The sequence below is a fragment of the Salvelinus sp. IW2-2015 genome, linkage group LG32 (assembly GCF_002910315.2).
Source record: "Salvelinus sp. IW2-2015 linkage group LG32, ASM291031v2, whole genome shotgun sequence".
Lineage (NCBI taxonomy): Eukaryota > Metazoa > Chordata > Actinopteri > Salmoniformes > Salmonidae > Salvelinus > Salvelinus sp. IW2-2015.
In genome coordinates, this window is record NC_036871.1 from 9,573,889 (window position 1) to 9,591,499 (window position 17,611).

The 17,611-nt window shown below is 43.8% G+C and overlaps 2 protein-coding genes across 2 annotated transcripts in view; one reads left to right on the forward strand and one right to left on the reverse strand.

The window, feature by feature from the left end:
- LOC111956868 (putative RNA polymerase II subunit B1 CTD phosphatase rpap2) overlaps positions 1-14,342 on the forward strand; it is a 21,978-nt gene extending 7,636 nt beyond the window's left edge. Inside the window, exons 3-12 of the mRNA XM_023977551.2 lie at positions 4,640-4,754; positions 5,005-5,103; positions 5,207-5,272; positions 5,385-5,473; positions 5,944-5,979; positions 6,252-7,350; positions 11,115-11,200; positions 11,432-11,512; positions 12,310-12,378; positions 13,652-14,342. Coding sequence (XP_023833319.2) covers positions 4,640-4,754; positions 5,005-5,103; positions 5,207-5,272; positions 5,385-5,473; positions 5,944-5,979; positions 6,252-7,350; positions 11,115-11,200; positions 11,432-11,512; positions 12,310-12,378; positions 13,652-13,835 — 1,924 coding nt within the window. The 3' untranslated portion in view covers positions 13,836-14,342. The remainder of the gene's footprint in view (positions 1-4,639; positions 4,755-5,004; positions 5,104-5,206; positions 5,273-5,384; positions 5,474-5,943; positions 5,980-6,251; positions 7,351-11,114; positions 11,201-11,431; positions 11,513-12,309; positions 12,379-13,651) is intronic.
- A 646-nt stretch (positions 14,343-14,988) lies between these two features.
- On the reverse strand, positions 14,989-17,328 carry LOC111956869 (zinc finger protein Gfi-1-like). Its single transcript, XM_070436530.1, has 6 exons — positions 17,189-17,328; positions 16,744-16,932; positions 16,100-16,494; positions 15,822-15,959; positions 15,538-15,703; positions 14,989-15,259 (listed from the first exon to the last, which is right to left on the reverse strand). The coding sequence occupies exons 1-6, from the start codon at positions 17,298-17,300 to the stop codon at positions 15,081-15,083; spliced, it is 1,179 nt and encodes a 392-aa protein (XP_070292631.1). The 5' UTR covers positions 17,301-17,328; the 3' UTR covers positions 14,989-15,080.
- Between the last annotated feature and the right edge of the window lie 283 nt (positions 17,329-17,611).

Genomic DNA, 17,611 nt, shown 5'->3' on the forward strand with positions numbered 1-17,611 from the left:
TGAAATTAATTTACAGAAATGTCTGTACATAAAGGATTCCCACCCCTGAGTCAATACCGTTAGAGAATCCCTTTGGCCAACGATTACAAGCTGTGAGTCTTTCTGGGTAAGTTCTCTAGGAGCTTTTGCACACCTGGATTGAAGATATTTGCACATTATTCTTTAAAAATTCACAGCACTCCTGTCCAAGAGATAGTTCATATATATATAGACATAGTAGCAAGCATTCCCGTTATCTAGCGAGACTTCACATTTCCAACTCCAGGTGTAGCATCAGTACGAGGCACCGAGTATATGATGACATTTCACTTAGTTCAATTTCGGAGTTTGCCGCCCTACTGACTGCCCGCTGTACGACCACTGATGCCATAACGCGCTTTGATTTTTCATACGGCTGGTGCGGTTCTTGGTATCGTATGCATGACCTCAGATTGTCGGTCTAGGCCTAATGGAACTGTGTTTCCTTAAACTGAATTAGAGCATTGTATTACCACGTCGCTGTCAGGCTTGAACTGGTAGCCATAAGCTTCCGATTCGATGACTAACTTGTCCCATAGAAGCAGACTGACCTAGGTCTTGTTTGCTTCTCCTGTTGGACAGCCTTTACCTCATTTTTCTGTGTCTCTTAAGAACACTACTTGCTGTCTCTTATACTATTCTTGTCCTACAGTCCACGTCGGACCAACTCAACTACTTTTTTGGTACCTGTTTTACCATTATTTTCTCCACCAATTTTTTTTATATCCAATTGGTAGTTGGTACATTTCGTCCCATCGCTGCAACCCCCTATGGACTCCGTGAGAGGCGATAGGTCGAGCAGTCCATGCGTCCCTCGCTACTAACGACCTCCGCAAGCCGCAACTGCCTTCTGACACAGCTAATGTCTTAACCCAGCAAGCCAGCCGCAAGATGTTTGGAGAAAAAAACCGTCCAGCTGGTGACCGAAGTCAGCTTGCAGGTGCCGGCCCGTCTTAGAACCGCTGCGCCACTCAGGGGGCCGTTTGTCCTTATTTGAATTGAAGCTATACAGATTTGGTTTAAAATTTCCAATTTATCCTCCCAGAGAGGCATCATCTGTATTACAGCAAATAATTGCTTAAACTCCAAGTACTGATAGCGGATAAACCCAAATTGTCTGCGAGAAGAATGTATAAAGAAAGGTATTCATGTTTATGAATGAACACTTGTAAACAACGAGGGTAGAATTATGTCATTGCAAACAATTAATTCAGTGTATGGACATATTGTTGAACTTTAATGCGGTTACAGATTTACTGTAAGTTAATTCATCGAGCTCTATGTAAAGATATTTGTAATCTGTAATTGTATTAGAATTTGTGTGTTGGAGATTGAGAGAACTACATACATATTTTGTTGTATTGGTTAGTATTGAATTACGCTTTTGACTGCAAGTTCCAGAATGCCTTGCGGCAGGAAGTAGAGAGAGAACGCGCTACTTAAGTGCAATTGACAAGTGATTATCTTGACCTTTTCGCTAGCAACTCATTATTCATTGTTCTGTAGAATCTAAAGTTTGTAAATGTAACGTGCACAAGTATTATTACTAAAAGAAGCTTTCAAATCAAACCCGACGTCCCGAGTCATTACTTTGAAGATAGTTATTCTAAAACATATATGCTCAATACAAAATTATAACCAACTCATCGCTGCCACAAAAATGGAAAAGGCAATTACTTAAAAAAGGAATTAATTAGTTTGTCTGCCACCAATACTTTTTTTATATAAATGGCTTAAAATGACTCATATAAATCGTAAAATGTATCAGTTTCACTTATGGTCTAGAGGGTTAACAACTATGCCACATAAAATTCAAGATATTTGTCCCAATACCATGGCATCGGGTTTATGAACTGATATACAAAGCAACAACTGATGAATCAATTCACTCTTTTCAATTTAAGCTATTATATAAGATTTTCACTACAAAAATAATGCTCAGTATAAGGGGTGTTCAACAGTCAGACGGTGCAGAGTCTATCTTGTGGAACCAGAATCAATAGAGCATCTCTTTTGGTACTGTCCATCGCTGTCTTGTTTTTGGAGTCAGGTCCAGGAATGGTTGTTATGCCATAATATCAGGGTATGGTTGGACCTGCAAACTGAATTGCTGGGGGATTTGAACGACCACAGTCAGTCAACAAGAAATATCATTGTGCTCTTGGGTAAAATGTTTCTTTTTGGGGCAATTTCGGCAGACATGTTGCAGATGGGGAGGTTCAAGTCCCTAATGAGACACCATGGTATAATGGAGGAATGTATTGCAGAAGGAAATGGTAGAATGATGATTTACTGGGGAAGATGGGTTGACCTGTGGCTGTCTGACGGGTGGAATTGATATATATGTGGCCGATGTGTAATGGCTAGCTAGTTAGCGGTGGTGYGCGCTAATAGTGTTTCAATCGGTGACGTCACTCGCTCTGAGACCTAGAAGTAGTTGTTCCCCTTGCTCTGCAAGGGCTGCGGCTTTTGTGGCGCGATGGTAACGATGCTTCGTGAGTGACTGTGGTTGATGTGTGCAGAGGGTCCCTGGTTCGAGCCCAGGTTGGGGCGAGGAGAGGGACGGAAGCTATACTGTTACATATACACGTGTAAAAATGTTGAGGTCCTCCAATCAGGGGTGAGCATGGGATTATTGTATGTTTTTCTTTTCGTTATTTACAGTGCATTCAGAAAGTATTCAGACCCCTTCCTTGACTTTTTCCACATTTTGTTACGTTACAGGCTTATTCTAAAATGTATTAAATTGTTTTTTTCCCCCGTCAATCTACACACAATACCCCATAATGATGAAGCAAAAACAGGTTTTTAGAAATGTTTGCACATCTGAAATATTACATTTACATACATACATTTTCAGACCCTTTACTCAGTACTTTGTTGAGGCACTTTTGGCAGCGATTACAGCCTCAAGTCTTCTTGGGTATGATGCTACAAGCTTGGCACAGCTGTATTTGGAGAGTTTCTCCCATTCTTCTCTGCAGATCCTCTCAAGGGCTGTCACTGCACAGCTATTTTCAGGTCTCTCCAGATGTGCCGCTTGGCTTTCAGGCCAAAGAGTTCAATCTTGGTTTCATCAGACCAGTGAATCTTGTTTCACATGGTCTGAGAGTCCTTCAGTTGCCTTTTGGCAAACTCCAAGTGGGCTGTCATGTGCCTTTTACTGAGGAGTGGCTTCTGCCTGGCCACTTTACCATAAAGGTCTGATTGGCAGAGTGCTCCAGAGATGGTTGTCCTTCTGGAAGGTTCTTCCATCTCCACAGAGGAACTCTGGAGCTCTGTCAGTGACCATCGGGTTCTTGGTTAACTCCCTGACCAAGGCCCTTCTCCCCGATTGCTCAGTTTGGCCAGACGGCCAGCTCTAGGAAGAGTCTTGGTGGTTCCAAACTTCTTCCATTTAAGAATAATCATACCCATAACATGATGCAGCCACCACTGTGCTTGAAAATATGAAGTGGTACTCCGTAATGTGTTGTATTGGATTTGCCCCAAACATAACACTTTGTATTCAGGACAAAAAGTGAATTGCTTTGTCACATTTTTTGGAGTATTACTTTAGTGCCTTGTTGCAAACAGGATGCATGGTTTGGAATATTTGTATTCTGTACAGGCTTCCTTTTCACTCTGTCAATTAGGTTAGAATTGTGGAGTAACTACAATGTTGTTGATCCATCCTCAGTTTTCTCCAATCACAGCCATTAAACTCTGTAACTGTTTTGAAGTCACCATTGACCTCATGGTGAAATCCCTGAGCGGTTTCCTTCCTCTCCGGCAACTGAGTTAGGGAGGACGCCTGTATCTTTGTAGTGACTGGGTGTATTGATACACCATCCAAAGTGTAATTAATAACTTCACCATGTTCAAAGGGATATTCAACGTCTGCTTTTWAAAAAATTTAACCATCATCCAGTAGGTGCCTTTTTCGTGGATGCATTGGAAAACCTCCCTGGGCTTTGTGGTTGAATCTGTGTTTGAAATTCACTGCTCTACTGAGGGACCTTACAATAACCTGTATATGTGGGGTACTGAGATGAGGTAATCATTCAAAAATAATGTAAAACACTTATTGCACAGTTAGTCCATGTAATTTATTAGTCCATGTAATTTATTACTCCTGAACTTATTTAGGCTTGCCGTAACAAAGGGGTGGAATACTTATTGACTCAAGACATTTTCAGCTTTTCATTTGTAATCTAKTTATAAACATTTCTAAAAACATAATTCCACTTTGACATTATGGGGCCTTGTGTGTAGGCCAGGACACAATCTCAGTTGTATTTATTTTACGTTTAGGCTGTAACACAACAATGTGGGAAAAGCGTGTGAGTACTTTCTGAAGACACTGAACAACCACGCCTTGTCATGCCAAACAATTTGTCAATATGACACGAAGTACAAGGAGTGGCATGTTAGCACAAAACGGGTCTGGATTTCAGGCTAATATGACATCAGTGGTTCCCAAACATATGAAGGTTGCTGTTGTCTTCACATTTTCTGGGTTTGAATGCCGTTGCCAATGTTGCTGGACTCCCATTTGTGACCAGTCTTTGTCCCTGATCTGGCCATGCGTCTCTCTGACTGTGGCGCTGACCGCGTAGAACCCCTGTCTCCCTAACCCCAGGAGAGAGGCAGTGAGGGAGACCCTGAGAGAGAAGCTGGATCTGGAGAAGAGGGCTCTGCAGGTGGTGGAGCGTCTCTTGGAGGACAGCGTCGCAGACGACTTCCTGGTTGACTGTGTGAGTACCTCCTATGGTCAACACTGCAGGGCGATCTGTGGGTAAGACGGTGACTGCGAATTAATTAAGCACGCAGAGTTGGAGCGGTTCCAGTCTTGTGAATTAGAAGAGGATCTGTGACCTCGTGGAAAGATTCAGTGACTGTCCATAGATACCAGTTGATGGAGGAGCGCGGCATTGTTATTTTGAGGTGTTGTGGGGGCATCTGCCATGTGTTCATGATGTTTCTTTCAATGTCCTTGATTTGCAGGCAAGGTTGATCACTGCTGCCAATTACAAAGACACAGTTGAGGAGAGGTCCATTGTGAAGCTGTGCGGTTATCCTGTCTGTTCAAACAAACTGGGCAAGGTAAGGTTTTGTGTATTTCTAAAGGGCTTTACCTTTTTATTACCTGTCTTCCAGTTCATGATTGGTCAGAACTAACGTWTTCAGGTATTTTTTTTCTTACTAGGTCTCCACTCAACAGTTCAAAATTTCCACCAAAACCAACAAAGTCTATGACATCACGGAACGCAAGGTAAGTGCTCAGTCAGACACGGAGTCAGATACTTTGCTGTGTTGTGCCCAGCACCGCGAAAGAACGTGACTGACGTAAGACCGAAACGCGGCCCTTTCCCCCTCTGACCCAGAGCTTCTGCAGTAACTTCTGCTACAAAGCCTCCAAGTCCTTTGAGCTGCAGATATCAAAGAGCCCTCTGTGGCTGAGGCAGCACGAGAGGTAAGCCCGCACTGTTTTACTTCAGCATAGAGATATATAAATATATACACTGCTCAAAAAAATAAAGGGAACACTTAAACAACACAATGTAACTCCAAGTCAATCACACTTCTGTGAAATCAAACCAATAAAGGAGTGGTTCTGCAGGTGGTGACCACAGACCACTTCTCAGTTCCAAAACATCAGCCAGGAAGCATAGGAACTGAGAAGTGGTCTGTGGTCACCACCTGCAGAACCACTCCTTTATTGGGGGTGTCTTGCTAATTGCCTATAATTTCCACCTTTTGTCTATTCCATTTGCACAACAGCATGTGAAATTTATTGTCAATCAGTGTTGCTTCCTAAGTGGACAGTTTGATTTCACAGAAGTGTGATTGACTTGGAGTTACATTGTGTTGTTTAAGTGTTCCCTTTATTTTTTTGAGCAGTGTATATTTGACCTAAACGTTAACTCCTCTCATCATTTGCAGCCCCCCCGATGTGAAATTAATGAAGAAAGGAGATGGGTATGTACATAACTTTTTCCCACAATGTCATTCAGTCTGGATGAATTGATACGATGTGGAGCTGTCATTCAACTGATTTAGAAGGTGTGGATGGATGGATAGGTATCGATCCATTTATCAAATCCATTCCTCAATCGTTTACGGCATAAAAATGCAATAATTCGCAGACTGTGAACATCACTTTTTTTTTWAACTACGGAACCATGGATATATCGATTGAGTGATTTGCTTGACTGACTGACTTCCCCCGGATTCCCTCCCCCTCTGTTTAGCGGTAGCACCGGAGAGGAGGTGAGGCTGGCTGAGAGGCGTCTCAGAGAGGACGATGTGGAGAACCCCATTCCCTTGGACTCCGTGTCCCCAGAGGCCCCAGAGGACCCCAGGCGCTCCCCTACAGCCGGCCACAGCGACGACAGCGACACAGAACACGACTTTGTCTCAAGCGTGGTCTCCCAGCGACGGGGACCCAGGGTGCACTGGGGCGATCTGCCCAAGCGCACCGCCGAAGGGCAGGGTAGGGAACCTGGAGAGGGGGAGGACAAGGAGAGAAGGTCGGGAGGGAAGGACACAACGGTGCCCAACCAAATACAAACAAACGAGGCGGAAGACGAGGAGGAGAATACAGAAGAATCACAGAAAGCACAAAGGAAGCCAAGCAATGGCACAGATGGACACCAACAGCACACCACAGATACGAACCACCAGAGTGAGCAGCAATCTTTCCTGGGAGAGAGAGGCTCGCCAGAGGGCCAGTCTATGGAGGAAGCCGCAGAGCTATTGAGCCAAGTTACAATACAGGATCGAGACCCAGCCACAGCTACGTCTCCTGCACTAACAGCCTGCAGTGTACAGAATCAAGACCCAGCTCTAAACCGCAGTCCACAGGGAGACCCAGCACAGCCCACCCAGCCTGGCATCAACATCACCCAGGTGGGCATGAGCAGAAGGGGAGCCCAGGGGCTCCGGGGGCTCCTCAAGTGCCACGAAGCCGGGACTAAACCTGTCTCGGTCCGGCTGAACCTTCTAGAAGGCCTAAGGAGGACCTTCACTGAATGGATGACTGAGGAGACTATGAAGTTCCTATATGGCCCAGACCACTTTAGTAAAACACTGATAGAAACAAAGGAGGAGGAGGAGAAGGAAGAGGAGCTAGATGAAGATGACTTGGAGGACATTGTGAAGGATGGTGGGGAGGAACGTGAGACTGACTCCCAAGGGGGTCCAGGAAGGCCCTCGGCCCCGGCCCCAGACTACGACACCCTACGCAGGGAGACAGAGGAGATGGGGTTGAGGGTGAGGGAGTTCTACAAAGGGACGAAGGAAGTCCAGCGGGTGTCAGGGAAACAACATGCCAGAGACGAAGACTCAGAGGTGAGTGGGGGACGAGTGTATTGCTAGTGTCCAGATGGGGGCACTCTGTATAAGCATTGGAGAGATGTGACATGAATCTCCTGTCTATGTCTCTCTCTCTCTCTCTCTCTGTGTCTCTCTCTCTTTGTCTTTGTCTCTCGCTCTCTCTCTCAATTCAATTCAATTCAAGGGGCTTTATTGGCATGGGAAACATGTGTTAACATTGCCAAAGCAAGTGAGGTAGATATTATACAAAAGTGAAATAAACAATACAAATTAACAGTAAACATTACACATACAGAAGTTTCAAAACAATAAAGACATTACAAATGTTATATTATATATATATACAGTGTTGTAACAATGTACAAATGGTTAAAGCACACAAGTTAAAATAAATAAGCATAAATATGGGTTGTTTTACAATGGTGTTTGTTCTTCACTGGTTGCCCTTTTCTTGTGGCAACAGGTCACAAATCTTGCTGCTGTGATGGCACACTGTGGAATTTCTCCCAGTAGATATGGGAGTTTATCAAATTGGATTTGTTTTCAAATTCTTTGTGGATCTGTGTAATCTGAGGGAAATAATGTCTCTCTAATATGGTCATACATTGGGCAGGAGGTTTAGGAAGTGCAGCTCAGTTTCCACCTCATTTTGTGGGCAGTGTGCACATAGCCTGTCTTCTCTTGAGAGCCATGTCTGCCTACGGCGGCCTTTCTCAATAGCAAGGCTATGCTCACTGAGTCTGTACATAGTCAAGCTTTCCTTAAGTTTGGGTCAGTCACAGTGGTCAGGTATTCCGCACTGTGTACTCTCTGTTTAGGGCCAAATAGCATTCTAGTTTGCTCTGTTTTTTTTGTTAATTCTTTCCAATGTGTCAAGTAATTATCTTTTTGTTTTTCTCTTGATTTTGGTTGGGTCTAATTGTGCTGTTGTCCTGGGGCTCTTGGGGTGTGTTTGTGTGTGAACAGAGCCCTAGGACCAGCTTGCTTAGGGGACTCTTCTCCAGGTTCATCTCTCTGTAGGTGATGGCTTTGTTATGGAAGGTTTGGGAATCGCTTCCTTTTAGGTGGTTGTAGAATTTAACGGCTCTTTTCTGGATTTTGATAATTAGTGGTATCGGCCTAATTCTGCTTGATGCATTAATTTGGTGTTCTACGTTGTACACAGAGGTAATTTTTGCAGAATTCTGCATGCAGAGTTCAATTTGGTGTTTGTCCATTTTGTGAAATCTTGTTGGTGAGCGGACCCCAGACCTCACAACCATAAAGGGCAATGGGCTCTGACTGATTCAAGTATTTTTAGCAGATCCTAATTGGTATGTTGAAATTTATGTTCTTTTGATGGCATAGAAGGCCCTTCTTGCTTGTCTCTCAGATCGTTCACAGCTTTGTGGAAGTTACCTGTGGTGCTGATGTTTAGGCCGCGGTATGTTCGTTTTTTTGTGTGCTCTAGGGCAACGGTGTCTAGATGGAATTTGTGGTCCTGGTGACTGGACCTTTTTTGGAACACCATTATTTTGGTCTTACTGAGATTTACTGTCAGGGCCCAGGTCTGACAGAATCTGTGCAGAAGATCTAGGTGCTGCTGTAGGCCCTCCTTGGTTGGTGACAGAAGCACCAGATCATCAGCAAACAGTAGACATTTGACTTCGGATTCTAGTAGGGTGAGACCGGGTGCTGCAGACTGTTCTAGTGCCCCGCGCCAATTCGTTGATATATATGTTGAAGAGGGTGGGGCTTAAGCTGCATCCCTGTCTCACCCCACGACTGTTTGTGAAGAAATGTGTGTGTTTTTTGCCAATTTTAACCGCACACTTGTGTTTGTGTACATGGATTTTATAATGTCGTATGTTTTTCCCCCAACACACTTTCCATCAATTTGTATAGCAGACCCTCATGCCAATTGAGTCGAAGGCTTTTTTGAAATCAACAAAGCATGAGAAGACTTTGCCTTTGTTTTGGTTTGTTTGGTTGTCAATTAGGGTGTGTAGGGTGAATACATGGTCTGTTGTACGGTAATTTGGTAAAAAGCCAATTTGACATTTGCTCAGTACATTGTTTCATTGAGGATGTACGAGTCTGCTGTTAATGATAATGCAGAGATTTTCCCAAGGTTACTGTTGACGCATATTCCACGGTAGTTATTGGGTCAATTTGTCTCACTTTTGTGGATTGGGGTGATCAGTCCTTGGTTCAAATATTGGGGAAGATGCCGAGCTAAGGACGATGTAAAGAGTTTTAGTATAGCCAATTGGAATTTGTTGTCTGTATATTTGATCATTTCATTAAGGATACCATCAACACCACAGGCCTTTTTGGGTTGGAGGGTTTTTATTTTGTCCTGTAACTCATTCAAGGAATTGGAGAATCCAGTGGGTTCTGGTAGTCTTTAATAGTTGATTCTAGGATTTGTATTTGATCATGTATATGTTTTGCTCTTTATTCTTTGTTATAGAGCCAAAAAGATTGGAGAAGTGGTTTACCCATACATCTCCATTTTGGATAGATAATTCTTCTTGTTGTGTGTTTAGTGTTTTCCAATTTTCCAGAATTGGTTAGGTCTATGGAGTCTTCAATTACATTGAGCTGATTTCTGACGTGCTGTTCCTTCTTTTTCCGTAGTGTTTTTCTGTATTGTTTTAGTGATTCACCATAGTGAAGGCGTAGACTCAGGTTTCCGGGTCTCTATGTTTTTGGTTGGACAGGTTTCTCAATTTATTTCTTAGATTTTTGCATTCTTTATCAAACCATTTGTCATTGTTGTTCATTTTCTCTCTCTCTCTCTCTTTGTCTCTCGCTCTCTCTCTGTGTCACTGTCTCTCTCTCGCTCTCTCTGTCACTGTCCTCTCTCTCTCGCTCTCTGTCACTGTCTCTCTCTCTGTCACTGTCCTCTCTCTCTCTCTGTCACTGTGTCTCTCTCTCTGTGTCTCTCTCTCTGTGTCTCTCTCTCTCTCTGTCTGTGTGTCTCTCTTTCTCTCTCTGTGTCTGTCTCTCTCTCTCTCTTTGTCTCTCTCTCTCTTTGTCTCTGTCTCTCTCTCTTTGTCTCTCTCTCTCTCTCTGTGTCTCTCTCTCTTTGTCTTTGTCTCTCGCTCTCTCTCTCTTTGTCTCTCGCTCTCTCTCTGTGTCACTGTCTCTCTCTCGCTCTCTCTCGCTCTCTCTCTCTCGCTCTCTGTCACTCTCTCTCTCTTGCACTGTCTCTCTCTCTCTCTGTCACTGTGTCTCTCTCCTCTGTGTTCTCTCTCTGTCTGTGTCTCTCTCTCTGTGTCTGTCTCTCTCTCTCTCTTTGTCTCTCTCTCTCTTTGTCTCTCTCTTCTTTGTTTCTCTGTCTCTCTCTCTCTCTTCTCTCTTCCTCTCTCTCTCTCTCTCTCTCTGTGTCTCTCTGTGTCTCTCTGTCTGTCTCTCTCTCTCTCTCTCTCTCTCTTTGTCTCTCTCTCTCTCTCTGCTCTCTCTCTTTGTTCTCTCTCTCTCTTTTGTCTCCTCTCTCTCTTTGTCTCTCTCTCTCTCTCTCTCTCTCTCTCTCTCTCTCTCTCTCTCTCTCTTCTCTCTCTCTCTCTCTCTCTCTTCTCTCTCTCTCTCTCCTCTCTCTCTCTCTCTCTCTCTCTCTCTCTCTCTCTCTCTCTCTCTCTCTCTCTCTCTTTGTCTCTTTGTCTCTTTTGTCTCTCTCTCTCTCTTTTGTCTCTCTTCTTGCTCTCTGCTCTGTGTCTTTGTCCCTGTGTGTCTCTGTCTCTCTCTCTGTGTCGGTCTGTCTCACTCACTCATTGTATTCCTATCCTCCTCTCCAGAACCAGGGTGGGGCACTCCCGTTGGTTGACTCCCATTCCCAGCACCTCATCCAGAAACGGATTACGGTGGAGAAGCTCACTAAAGGGTGTGTGTGTGTGTGTCTGTATAAAAACACTGCAACGGTTTTCAAAGTGCAAAGAACTGGGTTTCTGCGCTGAATATATGTTCAGCCGATGTGCTGACAATTGACAAACAGCAATATTACAGAAGCATTGAAGAGGACTCAGTCTTAAAACTGGGTGAATGTAACTTAATGTCTCCACATATGAAGAAAGTGAACAAAGTTGTTCTGTCTGTTTCTCTTTGCGGTCCGAAGCCTGAGAGACATCGTGGGCCCTCTGCGTCTCACCATGACTGACGTCTCCAGTGACCTCAACAGGCTGGTCAGAACCTTCAGGTCAGCGCCAGTGTGACCTTTTAACACACCTTCTCCAACGTCTGGAACGTTGTAGACTGGAACATTGTACAGTCAGTATTTTACCTGGGCCTGTATTCGTAAACCATAACAAAGTAGAAGTGCTGATCTAGGATCAGTTTTGCTCTTTTATATCATAATGAATAAGATGACATGGACTGGGGGGGGGCTGTTCCTAGATCAGCACTCCTACTATGAGACACTGTGAATAGGGGCCCTGGTATTTATGGAGAATTATGTGGTAYCAAGGCTTCCAAGGACTGCGTGGACTTTCTGGGGTGCCAAAAAATGGGCCAGAAGTGAACTATTCTCCTGTCATGGGCACTAACTGAGCTCTGATTGGCTGATTTTTAGGTGCTGTCAACAGGAAGCGGTGATTGGCAGAGTGCTATTGACTTCCTGTAGCTCAGTTTTTTTTATTTTATTGAATAGCGTACCACTTGTCACACCTTTAGTGAGAGGCCTGTTTCCAGGAATTCACCACTAGCTGCTGTGTCCTGCTGGAACGGCCCCCTGAGCTCCAACAACAAGCTGTCATATCAATCAACTATAATTGTTTTGTCTGTATGATTTTGTCTCTGACATATGGTTGGACTTCATGGTGATTTGGACTGCCAAGTTGAAGGAAAGGCCAGATATTTCGACTTGTTTTTGTTTTATGGAGAATCGTCGTGTTGTCAGGCCTAATGGCACTACTCATTTCTCTCAGCTTCTCAAAACCTGTGCTGTTTTTTATAGATGATTTATTTTACTGTACTGTCTCTTTATTTCCATGGCAGATTTACAAACACCAACATCATCCACAAAGGCCCAGAGTGGACCTTGATTGCGGTGGTGCTCCTCCATTTGTAAGTGCACCTTCCCTTGTGTGTGTTTGTCCTGTTGCTGGAGAGCCTAGACCTCTGTAGGATCAGTACAGAGGAAACCAGGGAGAGAGAGAGAAATCCCTGGAGGAACACCCTTTCAACAAACTCTACCTAGAGGGATTTATCTGTGTGTGTGTGTGTGTCCAAGGTGCACTGCAGAGAAGTGTGTGTTCTTTTGGATGTCCTCTTTGATAGATCTCAAACAAAGTGGAAGTCAACCTGTTAAAAAGTATAATTTCATTTATCAACATATGCATAGAATGTATACATTATTCTGAAAAACGCATACACAGGCCCTCATAGATGCAGCAAAGCAAAGGTTTATGTGTGTGTGCGCATGCATGTTTATGGTGGCCTTTGATATATATATACACACACAGTGCGGTATACAGTACATGGCACTCTCTGGTTTGTGCGTGTGACATCTCTAATCTACAGTGTTTGCGTGCCCTTGCGTTGTTTGCCCTGTGCCAGATGGTGTGTGTGTGTGCGCCACTTCCCCGGGCAGGGCATGGGGCGCTGTGCGGGACAGTTCCATGCTGCTCCCGTTTGTGTACACACAGACACCTCTCTGCCTTACCTCATCCACCTGATTGCCCCCCCTCCAGATCCGTGATGCAGCAGCCAGGGACGACGACACACACACAGGCAGGCCCTGGGAAACATTCCACCCCATCCCTAGCAGACCCACTGTGTGCACCCCCCCAGGAACGAGAGATTTTATAGCTCTGATTTTATAGATGTCAAAATAAATGGGGGGGGGGGGGGGTGCTGCCGTCTTGATCTAATATTACCTGATCTACTAAAGTGGTCTTGATCCTGTCCTGTAGTCGCTGACTAGTAAAGCAACACGCCCTATCGAGTAAGACGCTGACGAAACTGACGGCTCTCACAACGATTTGAAAGTGGCGCTGCTCTCAGGCGCAGTTTGGTTTCGACTGTCTCACAATGTCTGTTACTTAGCCCTGAGCATTAAGACGCGGTCGTAATAAGACGCCTACGAGAGAGACTCTTATGAACACGTCTTACGTTGCGTGATGAGCTCATCGTAAAGCATTATACCTGTTCACAAGGCAATGCGGTGGATTTCCAGTCGCTCCCAAATCCTGGTCAGTGGTGCCTTTTAAATCTTTAAAAACGTGCATTTCGCTGTTGATGAGATTTCTGAAAATGGTCACGTTAGCCGTACTGCCATCTAGAAGTCTTGTACTTCTCGATTTTTTTCCCCCCTGACCGTGTTGCGTTTGTTTTGCAGGTTATCAGAGGTGTCCCCGGTGGTGCGGGAGGCCCTGGAGAGGCCGGCCTCCGTCGATTACCTCTCTACTCTGATGCAGGAGCTCCCACTGCTGGACCAGGACCTGCAGAGCCTGATCCAGCTACTCAGAACCGCAGAGCTCTGTCCACACGAGCACACAGAGAACCGGCAGACAAATCAATGAAAGTATTCTTCTTCTGGACAACATTTTCCCCTTTTATAAGAACTGCGGAGAGACGTCAGTCCGGTTATCTTTTTTATTTGATTTGGTTGCTTTTTCGGTTTTGTTGATTTCTATTTGATTGATTTGTGTTCTATTATTGAGAATTAAGAGTCAAATAATGACTTTCGTCTTCTCCCGGGCAATGTACAGTGCTCGATGTGGTTGTAGTTCTCTGAAATGAAGACCGTGTAGGCACACCGTATCACTGAATAGGCTTGTTTTCAAACATAAATTCTTACACTTGTGCATAGTTGAGTAAATCTGTGAATCTGTTGATGCTGTAAATGTTTAAATCAAATCTTTAAAGTGACAAGCCTCTGATGTTTAACCCTGTGCCTCTATACAACCAAATCAAATCACACTCAGGTTTTACACTTTGTCTAAAAACGTCATGTGTTGTGGACTATATTGCCTAACTGTAAGAGGATGGTGCAATAAAAGTGATGCTGTTTCTCCCAACTTCCTTAACATGAAGTTTATGTAATTTCATCTGTTCCAAGTGTGTTAACAAAGTGTGTCTGATAATATTTGCTTTGGACCAGGTAGCTCGCACGAATGGGAAATGACTGTGAATCATTTTATTTGATTCAAACATTTTAGGATCATACAGACATATCCTAGTAGTTCTGAAGCATTTTGCTTTTAGGCCTTGAGTAAAACATGTTCATTTTGTTGGTGTGAGTTTATTCATTTTTCCCCCGTTGTTTATTTCAAGAATGTGTTGATACAGAAGGTTTTGACAATTCCACTGCACCACCTTCATTCAACTCACTGACAGGCCTACTATTTATTAAGAATATACATATTTTAGCATGTTTGGTTTAGATTCCTGCACTTTTGAACTTAAGCCCTTTTATGTTTTACAAAAGATAAGGGGCCATTAAAATTGTATATTGGATTTTGTTACACACTAAAAATTATAGCGTGACAGTGTTATAATTTAAGCTGGAATAGAATGGGCATTGATATGACATTTTCACAAATAGCCTAATAGGCATTAAATTGCTGAGTAGTATTGCATTTAATCGTTTTTTTCTGCTAGGGAAGAATACAAGAAAAATTATTAAGCACAACTATAAATAGGCCTAGTTGGGCATCACAACCAACACTTCTAAATCGTGTATTTTATGTTGTGTAAAATGTTAAAGACAATTTGACCTATTAACAATACTAGTATCCTCCACACAATTTTTGCTGTTCAGTTTATCATTTAAATCCATGTTGTGTATCCTTGTGCCTCCTCAGATCCACTTTCCGTTGGAATCCCTTGACACAGAGGTCGCAGCAGAACGGTTTATAGCCCGTGTGCTTGCGGCTGTGCGTGATGAGGTTGGAGCTCTGACTGAAGGCCTTCCCGCATACCTGGCACTTGTGCGGTTTCTCACCTGATAATGTAAACAAACAAGTTGCATTATGAGTGTCCATTTGAGTTCTCCATATTGAAGTGTTGTGACTGTTTTCGTGCGTAATTATACGTGTCCATTTGAGCTCTCAATATTGATGTGCTGTTATTCTTCTCGCAATTGTCTGACTTAGAAACTTAATATGTTAACTTACTTTTGGTTTGGTTGACACTTTTGAATAATAGGCTAATACAAAACGGTGTATATCATTTTTTTAAATAATGGTCGTATTTTTTTGTGGTGGGAGCGTAATCTCTCACCTGTATGGATGAAGGTGTGTTTCTTCATGTCCGACTTCTGATGGAATCTCTTACCGCAGTACTGACAGGGGTAGGGGCGCGTGTCCGAGTGGATGAGCAGGTGCGTGGACAGCGTGGACGATCGCTTGAAGCTTTTGCAACAGATTTTGCAGTCGAAGCTCCTCTCCTGAGAATCAGGTAAGATGTGAGAAAGTCAAGTATATGAGAGTGTGACTTGTTGCCATCTACAATTTAGGATTTCGTTTTTTTTTTTACAAATACGGAGGCATTTGAGCCCTAATTACCTGTGAGTGAACGGCTTTATGTTGTTCCAAGCTCACTGCGTGCCCAAATGTTTTCCAACACATTCCACAGGTGAAGGGTCGTGCTCCGCTGTGCGACCGACGGACGTGAACTTCCAACCCGTGCGGTGTCGAGAAGACCTTTTGGAGAAGATAAAAGCAATCATAGTTAATAGCCTACCAGATTGATGCCGAATGTTTTTATTAGTGGAAACCATCTCATTCAAATTGAACAATTTACCTTAGTATGCGTTATGGTGGAGGAGTATGGATAGGCTTACCTTGCAACACTTAATGCATTTGTACGATCTGCTTGGTTCTATACGGGAACAGATGAGATCGGATTCAGACTTGATTTTAGAGACCTTGAGGTCCGAGTATAATTGGTCGGCGTCCCACATTTTATAGGTAGGGAACACCGTAGACCCTAAGTCCCGGTAAAATCCTGTGTGCGGCCCCCGCTGTGCGTAAATGGGGGAGTTGGAGGCACCATCCTCGGATCCATCGATACCCATCTGTGTGTCAGGCTCCAGAGTTGTGGAGAGATTGTGTTGGTATGTTCGCTGCACAAGGTGCCTGAGCTTGGAACCAGAGTAGGTAGACCATGCATAAGGGCGGAATGGAATGGCGAAAGGGTGAGCGTTGTCTACTGACGGAGTGAAACATTGTTCCGAATCTGGAAAACATTTGGACTATATGAGTCGTCACGTTTCCATATACTGTTTACAAAAATAGCCAATAATGACTCAATAATACACCCTTTTAATATGCAGTTAAAACCCCATGGGACAGGATGAAAAGTGATAAATATTAAAAGCTGAGGGACATTCTCAAATAACCATGTTTGGAGATGCATTGCGCATATGCGTATTGGTGACCAAGGACAGAGCAAACATAGACATCACAACAAACTGTAAACACAGACCTTGTGATGGAGATGGAGGGCGCCAGTGGTAGTCATAGTCCGGGAAGCGGTCGCACACGTTGCCCTCGCAGCTCAACCGGGAGGTGGAGAACAGGTCAGCCGTGCGCACTAGATAGGACTCGAGGGAGCGCTTGCCATGGTTATGAGCATCCTGCGCGTCACAGCTCCCCTCAACCTGCGGTTTGCGCTCTACAGTCTCAGAGAAAGCAAAGACTAGCACTTAATTCAAGCTCATAATATCCGTCTCAGATTTATATTGTATTTGTGAATTCTAAAGTGAAACATAATACATTCCACGCGAATTTAGCGAAATGAGAATCGTATCATTACAGGTAGGTTTTTAAAACAAACGTAGGCTAATTATTCCTTGTGTGCGTAAAGGCTAATGGATAACAATTACGCATGACACTTATTCAAAGCACTGCAGCATCATAAATGGACGCACCTGCGCATATAAGGGATACATTAGTATCCAGTCTTATGTACTCATCATCCAGGTATCGGGGTTGGTGGTAGTTATGTGCCCGTTTACTCTTCACCAAAAATGACCTCGGCATGGTTACTATTCGCTGCGTGACTCTCAAGGTCCCTGGTCACTTGTGATGAAATCCTCTCCGTCCACACCGCCTATTTTATCTCCGGAAAGATTTGAACACCATTGGTTGAAAAGGCACCTGCGCGTTTACAAGGTTTTGTGAGCATGTGAGGCAGGTGGCCAAAGGGACCACTGCACCCCACGGTCTCCGTTTGTGATTGTAAACCACAACTTATTATATTTTATAAAATATAATTTAGAGAACATATAGTTGTTTCCTTTAATGGCAGGTGACATTTGCGTTGGTTCAGATGACATGATTCTATTTGGTTT

What these genes read in the sequence shown, in the direction of transcription:
- LOC111956869 (XM_070436530.1), bottom strand. Translation starts at nt 17,300, where the DNA reads ATGCCGAGGTCATTTTTGGTGAAGAGTAAACGGGCACATAACTACCAC. An exon ending in CCCTCCATCTCCATCACAAG is followed by an intron (nt 16,495 to 16,743) that starts GTCTGTGTTTAC and finishes AATGTTTTCCAG; the next exon opens with ATTCGGAACAATGTTTCACT. An exon ending in ACACACCTTCATCCATACAG is followed by an intron (nt 15,260 to 15,537) that starts GTGAGAGATTAC and finishes TTACATTATCAG; the next exon opens with GTGAGAAACCGCACAAGTGC.